At 51.5% G+C, this 21,064-nt stretch overlaps 1 protein-coding gene across 2 annotated transcripts; it reads left to right on the forward strand.

Moving 5' to 3' along the window:
• The first annotated feature begins 445 nt into the window (after window positions 1-445).
• LOC111833779 (large neutral amino acids transporter small subunit 4-like) lies at window positions 446-20,892 on the forward strand. Of its 2 annotated transcripts, XM_072701190.1 has the most exons (15): window positions 446-613; window positions 2,847-3,082; window positions 6,977-7,169; window positions 7,250-7,305; window positions 7,403-7,479; window positions 13,221-13,313; window positions 13,526-13,659; window positions 14,228-14,430; window positions 15,249-15,392; window positions 15,941-15,958; window positions 16,409-16,529; window positions 16,631-16,763; window positions 17,008-17,081; window positions 17,182-17,305; window positions 17,658-20,892. In XM_072701190.1, exons 2-15 carry the CDS (start codon window positions 2,923-2,925, stop codon window positions 17,820-17,822), a joined length of 1,695 nt encoding a protein of 564 aa, XP_072557291.1. In that variant the 5' UTR covers window positions 446-613; window positions 2,847-2,922; the 3' UTR covers window positions 17,823-20,892. The 2 variants fall into 2 exon arrangements, with proteins under 2 accessions (XP_072557291.1, XP_072557292.1); XM_072701191.1 differs by lacking the exon at window positions 15,941-15,958 and having other exon boundaries at window positions 447-613.
• Window positions 20,893-21,064: the final 172 nt, after the last annotated feature.

The raw sequence follows: 21,064 nt of genomic DNA on the forward strand, positions 1-21,064 counted from the left end.
ATGACCGAACCTAACTTAGCACAAATGCTTGCAGTGTAAATCAACTAGAAAAAAATACAAATAATACGAACGTAACTGGTTCGCACAGCACACTAATTCACCAAAACTGCATAAACACGAAAGTAACGCTTTCTACAGCAAAAGATGGTACGAATAATTACGTTACTCCCCACTTCTGTAACAAAATTTCAATTAGCCTTTTCTTTCATGTAGACCTAATTTGAAATTATGTAACAATGTACACTAGAAATTTCAAAATAAGCACTTCGACAAGGTTGTTTTTTGGTCATCTTTTGCTGAAACAAACGAAGGCTATAAGAACTAGTTTATCGTCTATTTAATTATTTAACTGTTCAAGGGTGTATTTGATTGGTTGAGGTCTGTCTCTAGCTGTTTAACCGACCAATGACAGCGAGAGGTTGTTTGTGTTGCCTTCGCCGAAGCTATAAAGCAGCTGTCGGTGTGGAGATGGGGGAAAAATTGATGCAAAGGATGCAGTGTTAGGCTGCGTTATACAAGAAGCTCATTTTTCAGCAGAAAACGATTTCAAGCCAAAAGCGAGCTGCATCCGGCTGATTTGGTCGATTCATTCGTGGATTTCAGCGAAGCTCAGGTATGACATGTTCTGCATCGTGATATCCTGGGATGCTAGGAAAGGAATTGCATTGAATGGGCAAACAATCCTCCGGTCTCCTTTTTACGCTGCCTCAGGTAACGTTATGTCTCAGAATGCTTTGCCCGTTATGTTTAGGCAATCCAGCTTCAGTAGATTACATCTGAATGTTTTTGACGGAGCGATAAAACGTAAATGTGATTGAACCGTGCCAGCCTATACGAATACTGCGGCAGCATCGCTACTGACGTTCAGTATAACCGTGAAAAGTTACTCACACCATAAACACTGCAGTTATGTCCGCATCCTCAGCATGAATATTATTGGATTCTACTGTGTAATTCAACCCAGCTCAATCTTTCGGTTTCACAACCATTTGATGCATTACAAACCGAATTTAGATGGGATGTTTGTGTTCGGGGTAGCAACTTCATCTCCCGTGTGTAACAAATACTGACGGTCGATAAACAGGAATTTCTAGCTGATGAGTCGATCGTTTGTAAAAGATCTCAATTCATTTGCATTTGTTCTTTATTCAATTTCATGTATACAGTAGCCTACCGTGTAAGTGGCACATCATTTATTACAGGCACAAGTTTTCCCTAATGATAATTTCAGCAGTATTTCATTGCACTTCATTTTATCACAAAATCGATATCGTGAAAATGTAATTTGATTTTTGTGAAATTTGCTTGTACCTTGGTTACATTAGAAGGGTTTAAATACGCGCGCGGATAATGATTTGTGTAACATTTTGGCCAGATGCAGGTATACGTAAGTGACATTTTTTCTGATTATATAACGTTGTATGCAGACACGAAGGGGAACTAGTCTGGTGAAAACATAATTGAACTCGTATCCGCAATACGTGAAATAGATGGATGCTGGTTGTGCTCGAAATGCGCCATACTGACCGGTGCGCTCGTGGGTGCCAAAAACAGCAACGACAAAGAAAATGGCAAATTTAAAACCAGGAAGTGTCATCGCAAATGCGTTTTCGTTTGCATGGTATTCGAGCGCAGAACAGGAATGAAATGCAAAATGATCATTTAAGCGTGACGGGTCAGAAGAAGAGGCAACGCAGACTGGCGGCTGTGACAGGTTCTGTGGGGCTGGGGTCCGACCTCAGGACGAGGTGTACTGAAGGGGTGGTGATTTAGGTCCAGTTCAGACCAGTTTCAGGAGCTGCTCTTTTCCTCACCATAAATAGAATCGTCCTAGCGCATAAGGGCGAGAAACCGTCTTCGCAAATTATTTAAATACATATACACATATCCTTAATCTTTTACTTTGTCAGAAATGAAAAGTAGGCTACAAGATACGTTTTCAAAATGTACATGGTGACCTTAGTCCAGGACACTGCAGTTTAATTACTGCATGAAATATCGCTGGTCATTTCTGCATTAAACAAATACGTCATTCAGCCGCTACTCATCCACGATAACGGCAACATGAAAAAGAATGGTTGCAGAGAATCTCGCGCCGCACCGGTTCGAACCGGCTGAAACTCGGCCTCACGTGGCACCTTTCCGCAATATTGTTTCGGAGGAGCAAATGGGAGAGGCGCTATAAAAGCGGAGGGCCAATCAGAGCAACATAAGGCGGAGCTAGCGGGGACATGTGGGCGATGTTAGTGAATTACAAACAGGTGAAATTTTCATTCGCCGTCGGTGAGGAACAAAGGAGAGATGTGTGGTCCTCTATGTCATTCTTTTGAAACAAGTTTTAACAACCAAACTTTAATATTTTATATTTTATTGCAACACCGTATAACGTAACAGAAAGACCAGGCCTTAATCAATCTAAATTAAAAAATAAAACGAAAAGTGCTTAAAATACAACAGTAAGTAAATTTAACATAACGATAAGTCAGTTCAGACGGACGTTGAAAGCACACAGCTGTTGATGATGTTTATGAAAGAACCGTATCAGTGTTTATAAGTAAATTCTGACACCCACCTTTGTACCATCCCTAAGTAAATAACGGACATATGAAGAAAGTGATAATCCACCTTCATGCGTGACTGGCGACAAGAGCACCAGCACGTGCCGTCAGTCTGTGAGCATTTCGATGGCACACAGATAAATGTGCGTGTAACTGGTGATAAGGCACACTCTAACAGCTGCCAGCCATATTGAAGGGGGGGGGGGGCTGGCCATTGACTTGTCAGGGACCATCTGCCAGCAGTTAATGATGCCTCACACCTTTTAAATGTGTCCTCTCGTTCATAAGGAGCTCGGTGGACCTGTGCTTTGACGCTTCGTCCCAGCAACACCAGCAGTGACCCGCTGACCCCCCCCCTTTGGCCATGGCTCCCTCGTTGGCCACAGCCTTCTCGCGCCGCTGGTGGATGGCAGTGAGCGCAGTGCTGGAGAACCTGCTCTTCTCTGCCGTCCTGCTGGGCTGGAGCTCCCTGCTCATCATGCTGAAGTCGGAAGGCTTCTACTCCTACCTCTGCCAGGAGCCAGGTGAGGATGTGCAGCCTGTCACCCCAGCTAGTGGCTAAGGGTGGCGGGGGGGTCTGGGCTGGGCAGAAGCTGTGGGGGCAGCTTCTGTGACCTCTGCCAGTGGCCAATTCGCTACTGAGATGGCAAAATCATGTGCAAGCTCAATGTGGTGGATGTACACCTCACTGCCCAGACACTCCAGTGCTACTATGAGGTGACATTTATAGCTGTAGTATACTAGGAACAGTTTATCCAAATAACTTTAGAATAACCTTTGAGCGGTTTAACGTGCTTAGAGAGACGGGTGTCCCGCTTGCTTGTATCATCATTTTGCATAAAATACCAGTGTTCCGGTTTCACTCCTTTCCGCGGGTCATGATGTCATATGTGTTGACAGTCTGCACCAGGCTTTTGTCATTCGATTCCCGTGCCACATTTCAGAAGCAGGTCAAGAACACATTGTGTGGGTAGACGCCACAGGCGGACAGGCGGTGGGGCCTGGCGCCTTTCTCGACAAAGAGCAGCTTTAAGGGGGGGGGGGGGGGGGGCGTAGTGCCAGCAGATGCTGGATGTGTTACACAACCGTAGCATTTAGTAACAGGAGTTGCAGCTGTAAACAACACGAGAATAAGATGATTAGGCAGCTTGAAAAGGTCAGCGATACTTTCCAGCTCTGAGAAGTAAGAGGATCACAGGCCGGTCTGTGGGAAAAGAAGTTCTGGTGACTCGTATCCTTCCAAAGGTTTCACTTCTACTTCTAGAAGCTCTAGTGGGAGCAGGTGAACAGGCCCATTTCAGCACAAAGGCCGAAATGAGTACGCTGGCCTCACAGAGGGGTGTGATTGTGTGGCACTCATGCAGAAATCTCTGATAGCTCTGTGTGCTAAAAACATCTCAGTTACAGTTAACACATATTCTCAGTTACAGGTAACACGTATTCTCTGTCTATATCAGTGGAAACCATTTGTTGTAGCCCTCTGGGGACCTGACTTTGGGAACAGGAGAGCAGCCAAACGAATCAAACAGGAGCGAAACTTCTCTCTGAATGGAGGACATTATCAGGCGCTTCCTTTCAGGATTGCCTTCGATTTTTATCCCCCGATTTTGACCTGTGATCCATTTGAAGAAACAGCTTTTGTGAGCTGGTCAGCGCCCCTGTGATTCGGGCCATTCCGGGGTATGTTTGGCGAACGAAACGTCGAGAGTCTCACATGCAGAGCAGCATTTGTAGCCCTGGCCGGCCGAGGAGCTTGAGGCCTGTCTTGTGTTGCAAGTGGGCAGGGCGGCGGGTCCGGGACGCTGCCACCGGGCGATGTGGATAATGCCGGGCGTTTCCCCTTCCGTCTGATCTGTGTGATCTGGCTGGTGCTGCAGCTTTACAGTGACCCTGACAGTAATGCCTTTTACTGCAGCTTTACAGTGACCCTGACAGTAATGCCTTTCGCTGCAGCTTTACAGTGACCCTGACAGTAATGCCTTTTACTGCAGCTTTACAGTGACCCTGACAGTAATGCCTTTCGCTGCAGCTTTACAGTGACCCTGACAGTAATGTCTTTTACTGCAGCTTTACAGTGACCCTGACAGTAATGCCTTTCGCTGCAGCTTTACAGTGACCCTGACAGTAATGCCTTTCGCTGCAGCTTTACAGTGACCCTGACAGTAATGCCTTTCGCTGCAGCTTTACAGTGACCCTGACAGTAATGCCTTTCGCTGCAGCTTTACAGTGACCCTGACAGTAATGCCTTTCGCTGCAGCTTTACAGTGACCCTGACAGTAATGCCTTTCGCTGCAGCTTTACAGTGACCCTGACAGTAATGCCTTTTACTGCAGCTTTACAGTGACCCTGACAGTAATGCCTTTCGCTGCAGCTTTACAGTGACCCTGACAGTAATGCCTTTTATTGCGTCTCTCTTTGTTATTCTCCCTTTTACTGCCTTCCCTTTCAGCCCATCAGGCTCCCTCGCCTTTTTTATCTCTTATGTCCATAAATTCCATTCTTCTCTGCCAGCCTCCTTCCATGCTGGGCTCCCAGTTCCTCCTGAGCTGCTTTGTCCTCTGTTTACCGCCGGCGGTGTAACTCCGGAGCTGGAGGAGGGCAGAGTCAGGTGCCTGGCTTCGGCCACCCCACCCCCCAGTGCCACCATCTTCCAAAAATTCACATGCACAAACTCTCGGCCCCAGGATAGGATATTCACCCCGTGGCTGTGGAGCAGCGTCACATGATGTCTGAGGGTTGATGTGATGGGATGAGGGGGATGGTAAGCCATGGAGACGATTTCTACACGGTCAGAATATCGTCAGCGGACTTTCTGGAATTTCAGGTTACATCAGACGGAGGGGGGGAGTGATGAGTTGCAGTCTCTGTCTTGCTTTTGCTGCAGCAGCAGAAGTCAGCATTGCTCGGCTCTCCACATCAACCTCATAGTTTTTATTTCTGTTTCACTTCCTTAAATGGACATGCGGAGAGAAAGAGTGCCATCCGGCACAAGCCGGATTCTGTGGCCACTCGCGGGCCGGGCCGGGCGTTCCACAGGACCCCCCCCCCCCCCGGGGAAGCCACTAATACAGCCTGCATCACCCGCAGGGGCCACTTGCGATTCACCTGCATGGTTATTTTCGTTTGTCTCATAAGCACTTAGTTGTTTGCCCAATGCAAAGTGCAGGTACCGGAGCGCCAAGTAACGCTCAGGGAGCTGCAGGAGCGTTTCCGTGGGTCTTATCTGCACTTTTAAACATCGACCTTACAGGGGGGTTTGCAGTAATGAGTGCTTATCCCTCAGGTTCTGTCATTGACAGCTCAGAAATGATGACCTCATCAGTGCAGTGGCGTGGGGACAGAGGCTGCCTCCATGAACATTATTATAACCAGAATATTACTAATGAATCATAGCTGAGGAATCCTCTCCCTTTCTCTCTGGCTCCCTGCTTATCCCTTCTGACCCCCCCCGATATCTGTCGGGGGAGGGGAGTGTCACACGGCAGGTCCTTTCTGTGCGTCCGCAGTGGTGACGGTCGCAGGAATCGGCGGTGCAAGCGTGGCCGCATTCTGGCACCTCCCCTTCGCCGCCTAGCCACGCTGCAGATGCCATTACTGATTAACATTTTTCACACACACCCCCCCCCCCACCTTGCAAATAAAGGGTGACTGTTTCAGTGTGACGTCAGCGTATAAAAATAATGAAAATGCTCTGCCGATGAAATAGTACAGTTTACAGTCACTGTCGTCTCCCAGAGCCTCGGAGAACAGGGGCTCATTTTACAGCAGATAATGGGAGATTTAGTTGGTAAAAACCTAACAGCTTGGGAAGTGTTTGTGAATAAGCAGTTCATTGGAAATACTGAGGTGGTGAGGCCCATTAACCAGTAAGTCGCTGGTTATTAATGTCGCCTTGGAAGTTCATTGGCTCAGCACAGTGTGTGTCGCCCAGGGCAGTACACATCTAATTCTGCCGCTTGTTTATCTGTCTCAGGCTGTTCATATGACATTTAACTGTCTCCCAGCTTGAACTCAGCTGCTGTGCCTCTCAGGGCAGCGGAAGTTACGGGAAGTATGTTTCTGGGAACACCGGGAGATGGCTTTTCAGTGTGTTTCCTCACAGCGGCCTTCGCGGCTAAATCCTCTCTGTGTTTGTTTGGAGATCGTCTTGGGAGAGAAAACAAAATGGAGGTGCTGAGTGCTCGTCAGATGTGTTCAGCCTGACAGCGAGCCGCTGCCCTCTACACTGAAGCAGACTTTTCTCCTGTGTTTTGCATGCTCTGTGAGTTGAGGACCCAGGGTCCTGTTGTGGAGCTGCACACTGCATATCAGTCATTTATCCCTCTGTAATTAGCCTGCGTGCTTAAGCTCACCTGGGTAGGTCCTGCTACATTCTTAGTAGAGCTCTAACGGTGTTGACCCCTCCTCCGCCTGGCCAGGGAACGGCTCAGGGCTGAACCAGTCGCAGGACGAGGTGCCTCAGCGCATGAACAGCTGGCTCATCTGCAAGGAGCAGGACGAGATGCTGAACCTGGCCTTCACCGTCGGCTCCTTCCTGCTCAGCGCCATCACGCTGCCCCTCGGCATCGTCATGGACAAGTACGGCCCGCGCAAGCTGCGGCTGCTTGGCAGGTGAGGGGCGTGGCGGGTGGGGGGGGGGGGCGTGGTCACAAAGCCGTCAGGCCTGACCCCCACACTGCTCTCTGTCTCAGCGCCAGCTTCGCCTGCTCCTGCATCCTCATCGCCTACGGTTCCAGCAATCCACAGAGTACGTATGGCCCCCACTTAGACTGCCCCCGCCTCGGCTGGCAGAGCACGTGCCCCCCCCCCCCACTGCCTTACCGTCTCTGTCCTCCCTGTTTCAGGCCTGTCTGTGCTGATCTTTATCGCCCTGGCGCTCAACGGTTTTGGCGGCATGTGTATGACCTTCACATCCCTCACGGTAAGTTCTGATCCCCCCACCCCCGTCCTTGTCCACCCCAGGGGGGGGGCAGGTATGACCTAGACCCTGATGTTCTGTAAGTCCTGGAATGGGGGCCAGTCAAAGCCAGTGGTTTGTGTTTTTGGTGATATTCACAGCGATAGCGTTTCCCACGCCTGCTGTGTGTTTTTCACTGAAGGATCCCCCCCAATCCCCCCCCCCCCCCCAACACACACACACATTAAACACCGCCAGGAAGTTATGGAGACATTCTGGGATGACAGGCAGCAAAGTCCACTTCAGGCCTTTGGAATTACAGCTCTGTGTTGTTCTGCAAACATTCATTATTCTATGTCTGGCCAGCAATACAGCAAGGAATTAAAGCACCGGGGAGAGGGGGGGGGTGGAGGTGGGGGGGGGGGGCGCTGTCTCCTCTTCTTAATGCCCTGCTAAGGGAATCTAACACTGGGATAAATAAAAAGCAGCAATGCGGTACCTTACTGGGCAGGACAGCTGGCTCACAACTTTGAATTCTCCCTTTAGTCATGGTGTGTGTATTGGTGTGTGTGTGTGTCTATGTCTGTCTGTTTGTGTGTGTGTCTATGTTTGTGTGTCTATGTTTGTGTGTTTGTGTGTGTGTGTGTGTGTATTCCCTAGGGGTCTCGCAGCCTTGTACCCTGTTCTGTCTGGGCTGGCCTGTTCTCCCTGTGTCCTGTTCTCCTGGCAGTGCTCTGGCCGCTTTGTTCTGGGCCATGCTCAGCCTCATTCTCTGTGCTCAGCTTCATTCTCTGTGCTCAGCTTCATTCTCTGTGCTCAGCCTCATTCTCTGTGCTCAGCCTCATCCTCTGTGCAGTTTGCCGGCAGCCTTCGTGCTGCATGTGCATGTAAGCGTGTCATGTATAGGCGGCTGCATGTTTGTCACCAGCATGCTATGCGCCTTAATGCAGCTGCTCTGCTCCCGTACCCTCCCCCACACACACGGGCTTCCTGTTTCTCTCTCTCTCTGAGTTCTGCCTCCCGGACAGACCTCATGTGAGTGGAAAAAGCAGCCGTGGTCCTTTAAGGGGGGGGTGATTAATTATTGGTAGCATTAGTAACATGGTGCCTGCAGGTGAATGTGAAGTGATCTGTTTTAAGGGAGTTAAAAAAATGTCCATGTTAAAATGCTGTTAAATAAGTATGTTGAGCTTGGAGCAGAATGAGTCAGTTGTCAGGAGATGAGCTCTCATGAAGGCGTGGTTGTCATGGGTAGAAGTACCGTGAAGAATGTTCTGGTGGCTGTTTATGTAGGTCATTACACAGAGACCGGAGGGGTGGGCAGGCGTGGCCGAGGTGGGCAGGGGTGGCGATGGTACTAGGCCTCAGGTAGCAGTGCCAGTCCAAGCCATGCATTTCTGGCTTGGATCCAGGGTCGGGGAACTGCAGCTCTGCTGTTTGTGTCCTCAGTGCTGACTTTGCGTAGAATGTGTGCAGCTCTGTAGAGCAGTATTGCAGCTGTGTAGAGCGGTACCGCAGCTGTGTAGAGCGGTATTGCAGCTGTGTAGAGCGGTACAGCAGCTGTGTAGAGCGGTATTGCAGCTGTGTAGAGCGGTACCGCAGCTGTGTAGGGCGGTATTGCAGCTGTGTAGGGCGGTATTGCAGCTGTGTAGAGTGGTACCTCAGCTGTGTAGAGCGGTATTGCAGCTGTGTAGCGCGGTACCGCAGCTGTGTAGGGCGGTATTGCAGCTGTGTAGGGCGGTACCGCAGCTGTGTAGGGTGGTATTGCAGCTGTGTAGGGCGGTATTGCAGCTGTGTAGGGCGGTATTGCAGCTATGTAGGGCGGTATTGCAGCTATGTAGAGCGGTATTGCAGCTGTGTCGGGCGGTATTGCGGCTGTTTAGAGCGGTATTGCAGCTGTGTAGGGCGGTATTGCAGCTATGTAGAGCTGTATTGCACTTCTAAGCTTCAGCTAAGAACATGATAACAGTAACAGCACTAAGAGGTGCAGCAGTGAGCTGTAATATCCAAACTCTGCTTCTGGCATATGTCTGGTTAAAAAAAGAAGCTTAAGACATGAGCAGTCAGCAAACTCAGTGCATTCTGTTCCCGTGGGGACTCCGCACCGGCCTGATGTCACCCCGACGGCCTGAAAGCAGGTGAAAGTTGATAAACAAAGTTGTTCTGGCACTTTTTGTTTCTTGAATGAGGAGGCAGGGGATGTCCCCGTGTTTCCCAGAGACGGTGTCCCCCTCCGTCCCCATAGCACAGCACGGTTAACAGAGGAGCCACTCAGTTCAGGGTTTGGAATCGGAGAGAACATGCTGATCCGGTCACTAACCCGTTTTCATCGGCGACAGCCAGGAGCTGCGTGTCTCCATCACAAGGCCAGGAGCATACGACTGACGGGGAGGGAAGAGCGAGCTCTCGGTGCTGACACCCGATGTGGGAGTGAGGGTCTGAGCCCGGAACAGGGTGTACCTGGGCATGGGTCTCCTTGGCTGTCTATGCCGCTGGGCTCTGCGCAGTCAGGATCTCGCCGGTCTGGGCTGGTTTTCATCAGCTGCCATGACGAGTCACACGCCTCCCCCCCCATCCCCAACCCCCTCCCCTGCCTCTTTCACTTCTCCATGCTATGATCTGCTTCCCTTCCCTCTGTATTTCATTTTTTATCACCAGCTCGTCTGGATCTGTCTTATTCCTATCTTTCATTTTTTGTGCCCCTCCCCCGCAGAGATGGTGAGTCCAGACTGATAACATGAAATGAAATGGGGGTGTGTGTGTGTGAGTGTTTGTGTGAGTGTTTGTGTGAGTGTGTGTGTGTGTGTGTGTGTGTGTGTTTATGTGTGTGTGTGTGTGTGTGTGTGTGTATGTTTGTTACTCCACCATGAAGGTCAGAGAACATCAAGACCCCCCCCCCCCCCCACCACTTCGTGACACTGATGGCTGAGCTGCTTGGCAAAACTATGTCTCCCCCCTTGAGTAGGCTGGTGTGACTCTGTGCCCCCCGGGAGTGATCTGGCATGGCTGTCCCCCCTCCAGGACTGGCCTGGGCTCTCCTGCCGACCCTCTGGGGGGGGCACAGACGCTGCCTGTGATTCTGCTCTCCTTCCTTCTCAATGGAAAGGCTGTTTCCTTAAATGTCGAATTACACACCTGCAGCTTCATAGATCAGCCATGATATTTTTGTTTTTTCACGCCATTTCTGTTGAGCTCTGCCTTCCTTTGTGTTAGTGCTTGTCTTGTACCAACGTTCTCTCCTGCTATTGGATTGGACCGCTGCTCCTCTTTCTGGGGTGTTCCCTATCGCCTGTTGTGTAACCTGTGTATTTCAGGCTTTTTTCCCTCTTACTCAGACATTCCTGTATGTGGTAAACAGTCGTAAGTAGCCTCCCCCCTGTTTTGAACCCTCTGCAGATGTTTACTGTGGGGGTGGTATACAGCCTTTGGTGTTCAAAGGGATTGTGATGGCCTGTACTGGTGCCAGTTTAGGGGGCTTGCTGGATAGGTGAACCTGGGGGCCAGTCCGTCACGTGGTCACAGACGTGCTTGTGTGGACCGGACTGGGTCAGTCTGGATCGGTGCTGCCTCCAGTGTATTTTTAGAGGGTTGTGATTATGAGCCAAGCGCGTGTCTTCTGAAACCAGAGACGGTACACAAATGCATCGGACACACGCTTCGCAATGCAACACTCTACAGTGTAACTGTACACCATAAATATATGTGTGACGTAACAACTGATTAAGCATATGTCTGAGAATGAGAAAGCTGGGCCAGAAGAACTTGCAGGACCTTCAGCTGGGAGTCGAGATCGCTGATCTGTGAAAGGCAGCAGTGACCCCATGACCCACGTGACCCACTGCTCGTGTGACTGAAGGACGAAGGTGACCAATCATTAGCTCCCGCCAGGGGGCAAGAAGTTCCCCTCCTCCACCAGTTCAGTGGAATTCAGTCATGACTAGTGAGGCACGCAGTTCGTGGTCAATCTTTACTGCCTTTCAGGACCCAGGGGTCTGCATGCGTCGCTTGCTGATATTTATGCACTGATCACATGATGTGAGGAACATAAACGCTGCCAAGTGTGAGAAGACCTAATCCCTCAGTTTCCTGATGATTAATCTTCGTTACGACCCAACTAGCAGTGATGATTCATGGTGACGGTTAAGACGATCCTCGTGGCTCCATTTCCAGTTCTGTTTCCTGTTTGTCAAACCGAGTCTTTTGGCTCCTAGACGTTCATGCCTCTACATAATTACGACATCAGTGTAGCGGCGTGTACAGATTCCTTCTCATAATTGGGCTCGTTTCCCCGTGGTATAAAAAGAGCCTGTGATTATAGTAGCAGCTGTCATGTTGGGTGTTTTCATGTTCTGCTTGACCTTGGCGTGAGCGTCAGCAGGGTACGGCTCCTGGAGAGCGAGCTTATGTCTGTCATGAGTGAGGCAAGGGAGCCGGCAGGGTGAGAGAGCCGGAGTGGGGAGGGAGCCGGCGGGGCGAGGGAGCCGGAGTGGGCGAGGGAGCCGGAGTGGGGAGGGAGCCGGTGGGGCGAGGGAGCCGGAGGGGGCGAGGGAGCCGGAGTGGGCGAGGGAGCCGGCGGGGCGAGGGAGCCGGAGTGGGCGAGGGAGCCGGCGGGGGCGAGGGAGCCGGAGGGGACGAGGGAGCCGGAGGGGGCGAGGGAGCCGGCGGGGTGAGGGAGCCGGAGTGGGCGAGGGAGCCGGAGGGGGCGAGGGAGCCGGAGTGGGCGAGGGAGCCGGCGGGGGCGAGGGAGCCGGAGGGGACGAGGGAGCCGGAGGGGGCGAGGGAGCCGGCGGGGTGAGGGAGCCGGAGTGGGCGAGGTTAGCCAGCGGGGTGAAGGAGCCGGAGTGGGCGAAGGAGCCGGCAGGGTGAGGGAGCCGGAGTGGGCGAGGGAGCCAAAGGGGCTAGGGAGCCGGAGTGGGCGAGGGAGGGTTCAGTGGGCGAGGGAGCCAGCAGGGTGAGGGAGCCGGAGGGGGCGAGGGAGCCGGAGTGGGCGAGGGAGCCACCGGGGGCCATCCTGGCAGAGATGAGGGGAGCAGGACTCCTCATGTTGCTAAAAGCAGCCATTTCTCGGTATTGCGCTCAGAGCACTTCCAGGTATAAGCATGCTGACAGTGTGACAGGCAGGTTTGCTGCTTTTCCACTAGGGGACCCGCACTGTAGACACACAGAGCTCTAGCCCATGCTAAGCGCCGCTTCCATTTGCAGCCTGCTGTCTGTACTCCGATATGCCGATTCAGCAGAGTCCTCGCAGCCCCCCCATGCTGACTGCGTTTCCTTTTGGCACGGTGCTCTTCCTCCGTCTGTTTACCGCTTTCATTTAGCAGCACCAGCTGCCTTACCTGCCCTTCCCTCTGGCTCTGGCCTTTGTCTGTACACAAGCCCCTTTGCCTTTTGCGGTCTGTGAGGCCCCCGGCTTCGCCCTTCAAGGCTGTTGTGCTTGTATGACTCAGTGACTGAGTCCACATTTCAGTATCCACACCCTAAAATGCTGTGAAGCCTATGGATTTCATATGTAATTCCTCAGCTCCTCTGCAGGGAATTTGTGTCAGCTTTCTGTTTATGTATTTATACTTTTTCCTTTTCTGTTTCTTTTTTCTTCTCTATACTCACTCTGTCTGTTGTGTTTGTACAGAAGCTGCCCCTGATTTTTGGCCGGGGCCTCTCCGTTTCCTCGCCTTCACATGGGTTTCCCTTCATTATTGCGGCAGGTTGACATTGCGCCACTAGGTGTGTTCTCACGCTCTTCGCCTCCCTGCCTCCCTCTGCAGCTGCCCAACATGTTCGGAGACCTTCGCTCCACTTTCATCGCCCTGATGATTGGCTCCTATGCCTCCTCAGCAGTCACCTTCCCAGGAATCAAGGTACTGAGCCTGCGTAGGTACAGAACCTGCGTCTTCTCAGCTGGTCTCCCCTCCGTTTGTCAGACACTCTCCATGTTTGCAGGTCGTCATGTGACCCACATGTTTTAGGTCATCCAATCAGCTGCTGTCGGGTCGGATTCCAAGGCGCTGTCTGTTAATGGTGACCCCTGTGGACGAGCTCTTCACTGACGTACCTGCCTGGTCTCTCTCAGGTGATCTATGACCTGGGAGTGACCTTCATCACCATCCTGCTGGTGTGGGCGGGCTGTGCTGGCCTCGTCTTCATCAACTGCTTCTTCAACTGGCCTCTGGAGCCCTTCCCTGGACCCGAGGACATGGACTACACGTGAGAAAAGCATGGTCGTCACATGCATGAACACACGCTATCACACACATGGAAATGCTGTCACACATATGGAAACATGCTGTCATGTGCATGTAAACATGCTGTACAACGCATGGAAACACTGTCACACGCATGGAAACATGCTGTCACACGCATGGAAGCATGCTGTCACGTGTGTAAACATGCTGTCTCACGCATGGAAACACTGTCACCTGCCTTATCTTATATTAGTTTAAATACTAGAACTCGTGGCCATAAGTGGAAATTAGTGGGAGAACATTTTAAAACAAATTTGAGGAAGCACTTCTTTACACAGCGTGTAGTTAGAGTATGGAATAGTCTTCCTGCTAGTGTAGCGGAAGCTAAAACCCTGGGTTCCTTTAAATCAGAGCTAGATAAGATTTTAACAACTCTGAGCTATTAGTTAAGTTCTCCCCAAACGAGCTTGATGGGCCGAATGGCCTCCTCTCGTTTGTAAATTTGTTATGTTCACCCCCCTGCCTCTCCTCTGTCCCACCTCCCTCCCTTTTACTCCTTCCATTCTGAAATCCCCTCACCACTCCCACAGTGTGAAGATCAAGTTCAGCTGGCTGGGTTTCGACCACAAGATCACTGGAAAGCAGTTCTACCGGCAGGTGACCACTGTGGGCCGTCGTCTGAGCGTGGGCAACTCCATGAAGCAGAGTCCCAAAGAACTGGCGGCGCAGGATGGCAACAAGCTGTGTCTGTCCACAGTGGACCTGGAGGTCAAGTGCCAGCCAGAGGAGGAATGTAAGTCGGCAGCCATTCCTGAGCCGCCCTGCAGTGAAGGCAGCAGGACCAGGCCTGTGCCAACCTAAGGAAGGTGGGCTGTGTAGGGAGGATTATATACAAATCTATGCCAACCTAAGGAAAGTGGGCTGTTTAGGGAGGATTATATATATATATATTATAGAAATCTAGCTGCCTCTTCTCCCCCCGCCACTCTTAATAGTACATTCCACTCTTCTGATGCCCTTCGACCCAGTTCAGGGCCCTCAGACACCCAGCAGGTTGTCATGTCACCAAGCAGACTGTACAATTGGATCTGACCGCCTCGCAGGAAGGGTCCGAGCATCGGGGTTCTCCAGCATCGAGGAGCCAATCAAGATCCGAGAGCCAATTAGCCAGGCCTGACTGACGAGACCTTTGGGGGAGGCCGTGTCTGGATTGTGTTCCCATGGCCTGCTAGAGTTTTCCTCTGCACCTTCCTTTGACGTTTACCCCGTCCTCAGAAGCATCTCGGAGTGGGACAAAGCATCGATGTCCTGGGGTGGCCGTGCTCCTTAATGAGCTGGGCGGCCGTGCGTCTGTATCCCACTCGCAGCACCGCCTTCAGCTACTGAGCTCAGGCTGCAGTGTCCTCAGCATCTGTAGGCAAACTGGACACTGGTGAAGTGACTGGATCTGAGTGCTGTGCTCAAAGACCAATGGGAAGCTGACAGTGGGATTTATATCGGTTACCTTCTGGTCATGAGTTGAGTGTTTTGCCCACATTGCCCCCTGCTGGTCTCTGCTGTGCCTGCATCCTGTTGATTCTGCTTGTCTGTCTCCCCCTCTGTCTCCTCCAGCTCAGTCCTTCTTGCGCAGCATCTTCAGCCCCATCTTCATGCTCAGCCTGATCACCATGTGTGTCACACAGCTGCGGCTCATCTTTTACATGGGGGCCATGAACAGCATCCTGGAGTCGCTGACGGAAGGCAACCTCAGCACAGGTGCGTGGGGGGGGGGGGCGGCAAGAGCATGATGTGTGTCTCCTGAACCTGGGCCTCTGTGTGTCACATGACTGTGTGTCACATGACTGTGTGTCACATGACTGTGTGTCCATCTGTAATTTCCCTGTAAAATTCTTATTTGGAATCACGCTTCAGTTTCAGTGGACTTTTATTGCAAAACTCTTTTAAAATAGCAGAGTAAGTTAGGTAATCCAAAGAGCAAAGAAGTATTACTGCTGTATAACGAGTATTTCACAATCAGAATGAGGCTTACTGGTCAGGTGGGTTCACACCCGGCTCAGCGTGCCGCTCGCTCTCAGTGCAGATACCAGCACAGTGCAGGCTGCACCTCACAATCAGCGGTCAGCTTGCAAACTGCAGTAAATGGTAAATGCAAGTCTTTGAGAAATGTGGAGTGCATGGTTGGACTTTACCATGAGGCCGTGTGCTTGAGGCTCAGGCGGCCACAGCCTGCGGCCATGTCCTCTCTCTGACAGCTGTTGCTCTCTCTCCCTTCTCTCTCACTCTGGCTTCTCACATCTTTTTAGGAGGGAGGATGGAAATTGGTAAGGAGATCACTGCTTAGATTATTGCCACTTCCTGGACTCTCATTTAACCCCTCCCATTACAGCCTCCACCAGCATTACCGCTGTGTTTATTAAACATTTCTGTCCTGTGCTCCTCCGCTCGCTCTAGTGCATGCACCAACTGCTCAGTGCTGGTTTTCTGTTGCCCCCTGGTGATATTTTGGGGAACTGCAACCTTAAGTTTGCAGGTTCTCAAAAATAATCTGTAGCTGATGGAGGTTCGGTAGGCGGACGAGTGTCCCTGGGAGCACGGCCCCCGCCCTTGAGGCCCCCGCCCTTGAGGCCCAGGCCCTTGAGGCCCCCGCCCTTGAGGCCCAGGCCCTTGAGGCCCCCGCCCTTGAGGCCCAGGCCCTTGAGGCCCAGGCCCTTCTCTGACGCAGATGCCTGTGACCTGAGTGACGGCCCTCTCTGTCTCTCCCCGTCTCTCAGTGAGCCTGTACTCCTCCATCTTCGGCGTGCTGCAGCTCCTCTGCCTGCTGACGGCCCCCGTCATCGGCTACGTCATGGACTGGAAGCTGAAAGAGTGTGAGGACCACACGAAGTCCAGCCGGTGAGTGTGCCACCGGCCGCTCGGCCCCCGCCGTGTCCCTGCCGGCCCTGTCACACATGCCTGTAGCTGACCCCTCTGTGTGTGACCCTCCCCCCACCCAGGGAACCAGGAAGTCCCCCGCGCCGTGACCGGCAGATCCAGAAGATCACCAACGCCACACGTGCATTTATCTTCACCAACCTGCTGCTTGTGGGTTTTGGGGTCACCTGCCTGATCCCCAACCTGCCCCTGCAGGTGAGTACTGTGCCCCCCCCCCCCCCCCCCCCAGCGCTGTGCTTCCTGGCTGCAGCACTACTGGCCAGCGGCCTGCATTGTGATGATGCTCCTAAACCACTAAGGTGTGCCGCTGCCCTCTAGCTGTCATATCTGTGCTCTGCAATATATTTTTCTGGACGGTCAGAATGGATTCATTACGGGGCCTGCAGATGAAACAAAGGGCTGCAGGTTGATTGGTTGTTTATCTGTGTTTCTCTTCCAGATCGTGTCGTTTGTCCTGCACACTGTGGTCAGAGGGTTCATCCACTCGGCCGTGGGGGGGCTGTACGCTGCAGTGTACGTGCCCTGGCTGCTGTTATCAGTGATGCTCTGAGTGACGTACTTATTCACTCCCATCGTGTCAGTGTGCTCATGGTTCTGCTTTGGCCACACACAGGTACCCTTCCTCCCAGTTCGGCAGCCTGACTGGGATGCAGTCTCTGATCAGTGCCCTCTTCGCCCTTCTCCAGCAGCCGCTCTTCATGGCCATGATGGGCCCCCTTGAGGGAGACCCTCTCTGGGTGAGTAACACACACCTGCAGCCTGACCTTTGCTCCATGTACTTTTTTAGGGAGACATGGTGAACTGTGGCTAGAGCCTGACCCCGCCCCTCCCTATGACTCCGCCCCTCCCTATGACCCCGCCCCTCCCTATGACTCCGCCCCTCCCTATGACCCCGCCCCTCCCTATGACTCCGCCCCTCCATATGACTCCGCCCCTCCCCATGACCCCACCCCTCCATATGACCCCGCCCCTCCCTATGACTCCGCCCCTCCCCATGACCCCACCCCTCCCTGTAACCCTGCCCCTCCATGTGACTCCGCCGCTCCATATGACCCTGCCCCCTCCCCTGCTCCCCCTTCCTCCTGACAGGTGAACGTGGGCCTGTTGGGACTGAGCATCTTGGGTTTCTGCCTGCCCCTCTACCTGCTGTGCTTCCGGCGCCAGCTGGTCCGCAAGAAGCAGGAGCGCGAAGAAGACGCCAAAATGTACACCAAGGTCACCACTGACGGCAGCAAGCACGAGGCCTTCGTCTAGGTGGCGCGGAGGAGGAGGAGCCAATCCTGCCTGGACCCGGACCTCCCCCTTCCTGCCCTCTCCCAGGCTTTGCCACACATGCACACAGGCCGCCCCCCTCTCACACACTCATGGACCCCCAGGCCTCTGCCCATAGATGGACTCTCACTGTGAACGGCGACACCTAGAAGATCGCAGATGTTCGGTGGCCGTCTGGCCTGCCAGCTCACGCAGACGAGGAGAACCCCCTGCCAGAGTGCAACTGACAGAGGAAGCACAGCGGCTGCGTAGAGTACCCCCCCCCCCATCCTCCACTCGGCCTCTTCCTGTTTTTTATATTTTACGTTTTTTTGTGGAGCAGAAGGGGCTGCATTTCTTCAAAGTGTCACCTGAGCCTCGGGAAAAAACCCTCAGCACAGCAAGAAGTACAGGCCCAGAAAAGTGCGCAGTTCTCCTTTTGAGAAGGATGCCAGAGCGTGGTCTTCTTCTGGTGCTATATTAGTGCTTCACAGCCATGCTGATGATTGAGGGCCCAGACTACGGCTTGCAGGGTCCTCAAAGCAGGAGTGTTTATTGAAAAATTTACTCATAGGATCTGCTCTGGATTAATGATTTTGTTTAATTGTTTTATTGCATAGTGGTTGCAAATTTTTTTTTCTCAAACTTGAGTAGACAATGGAAGAAGTAGCACATTAGGGTTTTGTTGCTCCAAATGGTGCTATATGAGTAACATGCTGAATGCTAGGAGTGGGGGGTGTCAGTGCTGGGCTGGTCAGGGTGGGGGTTCAGGAGCATTTTGGGTGGCTGCTTTTCAGTGATGAGTTCTTTGACACTCCCTGCCGAAAAGTCAAGTTTGTGGTCATTCAGGAGATGTGCCATCTCACTGGATGGGAGGCAAGACTGCCCTGAATCTCCCTGCCCAGTCTCAGCTTACCTTAAAGCTCAGATGGCCAGACAGAAGCTGCTGGAAGCATGAAGTCCATCTCTCCCTGTCTTTGGGACGAGGAGCTTACAGCCTTTATCTGGCACTCAAGATTAGCACAGACTCTTACTTTGGTTTTTGTTAAGAGTGGTTAGGAGGGTGAGTCTGTCTCGCTCCACACAACCCAGTCAGGGTTAGGAGGCCACGGGGATGGGAGCGGAAGAGCATCCCGCCCCCCCACCAGCAATAACACTGCAGCCCCTGGGCAGCTGGCACAGTGAGCCAGGAGAGACGGCAGACCAGCCGCAGAGTGACGCAGGTCACCATTTTCCATGAGTGACTTGTGTGCACTGTGCAGACGGACAGCCGGGTGTCGGCGCACGCAGCCTGATTTAGGAGACGGGCTTCAGGCGTGTTTCAGGATCCTTTCCTGCAGCTCAGTGTGCAGCTGAGATCTGACCATGCGAGGTCATGATGACCCCAGCAGGCTCGTCCTGCGACAGCACAGATCGCTCCCCTGTCCTGCCTGGCTGTCGCAAGCAGAGGCGTGCCGTTGAATCGATCTTCCTGCGTGTTGCCATAGTGTGTTGGTTTTTGTAGAAGCAGGTGTGCCAATGAAGTGGGCTCCGGCCTGACACAAACACGAACACGGTCTTGCACACTAATAACTAAGATTCAGGCTTGTGTTTATGTGTCCTCTGTACTATTGTCACACTTGCCATTGAGTATATAAGTGGACTGCCATTTGTCACAAAAGACGTCATTCTGAATTTGGTGCTGTCTCTGGAAAGAACTGATCTTTCACTCCACTTTAGCAACACATTTTGTGACGTATAGTTCCGTAGTTCAAACGTGTTTTATTTTTATAGATATATAACGTGCTTTCACAGTATGTATGTACTGTGGCATCAGTCATAAGGAAAGGGCAGGTTGTCAAAATTCTGCATTTTCAAAGATGTAAGTACTTCCCTCTGAGCTTGGGAGTGTGTGGACTTGAGGTCGCACAAGAAAAATATACAGACAGGGAAGTAGAATGTAAATGAAGAGGGTGACTTTTGAAAATATTTGTACCTGTCCCTATGAACTGTGTCCTGTATTTATGAACATGGACAAAAGAACATTTTATTTCTGAATGTGACTGATTACAGGACAGAGGGAAACATGCGGAGAGGAAGCAGCCCAATCTGCGGGTCACCTATCAGGCTGCTGCCATGCCCAGTTTGGGGTGACACGTCTGAGTTTGGGGTGACACGTCTGAGTGTCAGGTGTTTTGACACTGGTAGACTGGTCTCACTGCACTGGGTGTTAGTGCCCGTTTCAGCCTCCCACGGGGGCAGTGACCGTCAGTACTGATTGGTCCGTGCCAGGAACAGTGTCAGAATCTCAACATATAGCAGAATGTTTTGAACAGATCTTAAAAAAGAATATCTATTTTTAAAATGTTTGCATGGTTGTGCATGTGACTGGTTATGATATGAAAAGCTAACAGATGAGTATGACTGCCTGAATTGCACAAGAGCCCAGGTGCCAGTTTCCCATCCTTGTTTCTGAATGTCGTCCTTTATGCAATTAGACTCGCTGCTGTACTTCGCTTTCTCTGTCCAGCGGGGACTCGGTCCTCTTTTATAACTGAAGCACATTTCTGTACACATGCACAGTGCAGAGAGACCAGTCAGGCCTGATACGTAACACATTTGTGAGAAAGCAAGCCTGGATCTTACAGGTAAGGTCTGCCATAGCTGCAGTACTGTATTCCTGTATAATGGATGTCGGATTACGATATTCATTCCCTCAGATTGGGAGAATCGGCACTTTTCTATACCACACCTTAACGTCTCTGGTCGAGTGTCGTCACTATATTGAGTGTATATCCTTCACCAAAGTTCTGTTTTGAATTGGTGTACGAATTCCTTGTGTGTGATAAAAGACTGAGTTTGATTGGGACTGTTGATGCTGACCGAGTGGATGTTCTGATACCCTGATATCTCTCCCGTAACGCTACTCATTCATAAGGTTTTTTTTTAAGTCTTTTCCGTGTGTCAGTATCTTTTCCCCGGGAATGTTGTGTTTTAATTACTTGTCTCAACATTGCAATATAGCCACTGTTGTTTTTGTTTAAAAAGGAATTATATGAAAAAATAAATATAAGGTGAAAATAATTTGCTAAAATGTTGAATGTCAGTGTTAATTATTTTACTAATACACTTTTAAATTGTTCAAGTGTAACAGCACCAGGACTCTTCCGTGGGATTAAACACTCTTGTCACATTATTCGCTAATCTATTGGACTTCATACTGAGCCCACAGTATTACGATTGGCTTAGATATTGATCCAGTATTC

This window comes from Paramormyrops kingsleyae, chromosome 17, assembly GCF_048594095.1.
Source record: "Paramormyrops kingsleyae isolate MSU_618 chromosome 17, PKINGS_0.4, whole genome shotgun sequence".
NCBI classification, from domain to species: Eukaryota; Metazoa; Chordata; class Actinopteri; order Osteoglossiformes; family Mormyridae; genus Paramormyrops; species Paramormyrops kingsleyae.

Coding starts and splice junctions, on each gene's coding strand:
- LOC111833779 (XM_072701190.1), top strand. CDS start 2,923: ATGGCTCCCTCGTTGGCCACAGCCTTCTCGCGCCGCTGGTGGATGGCA. Junction 13,314..13,525: donor TCACCTTCCCAGGAATCAAG/GTACTGAGCCTG, acceptor GGTCTCTCTCAG/GTGATCTATGACCTGGGAGT. Junction 16,764..17,007: donor TCCCCAACCTGCCCCTGCAG/GTGAGTACTGTG, acceptor TTTCTCTTCCAG/ATCGTGTCGTTTGTCCTGCA.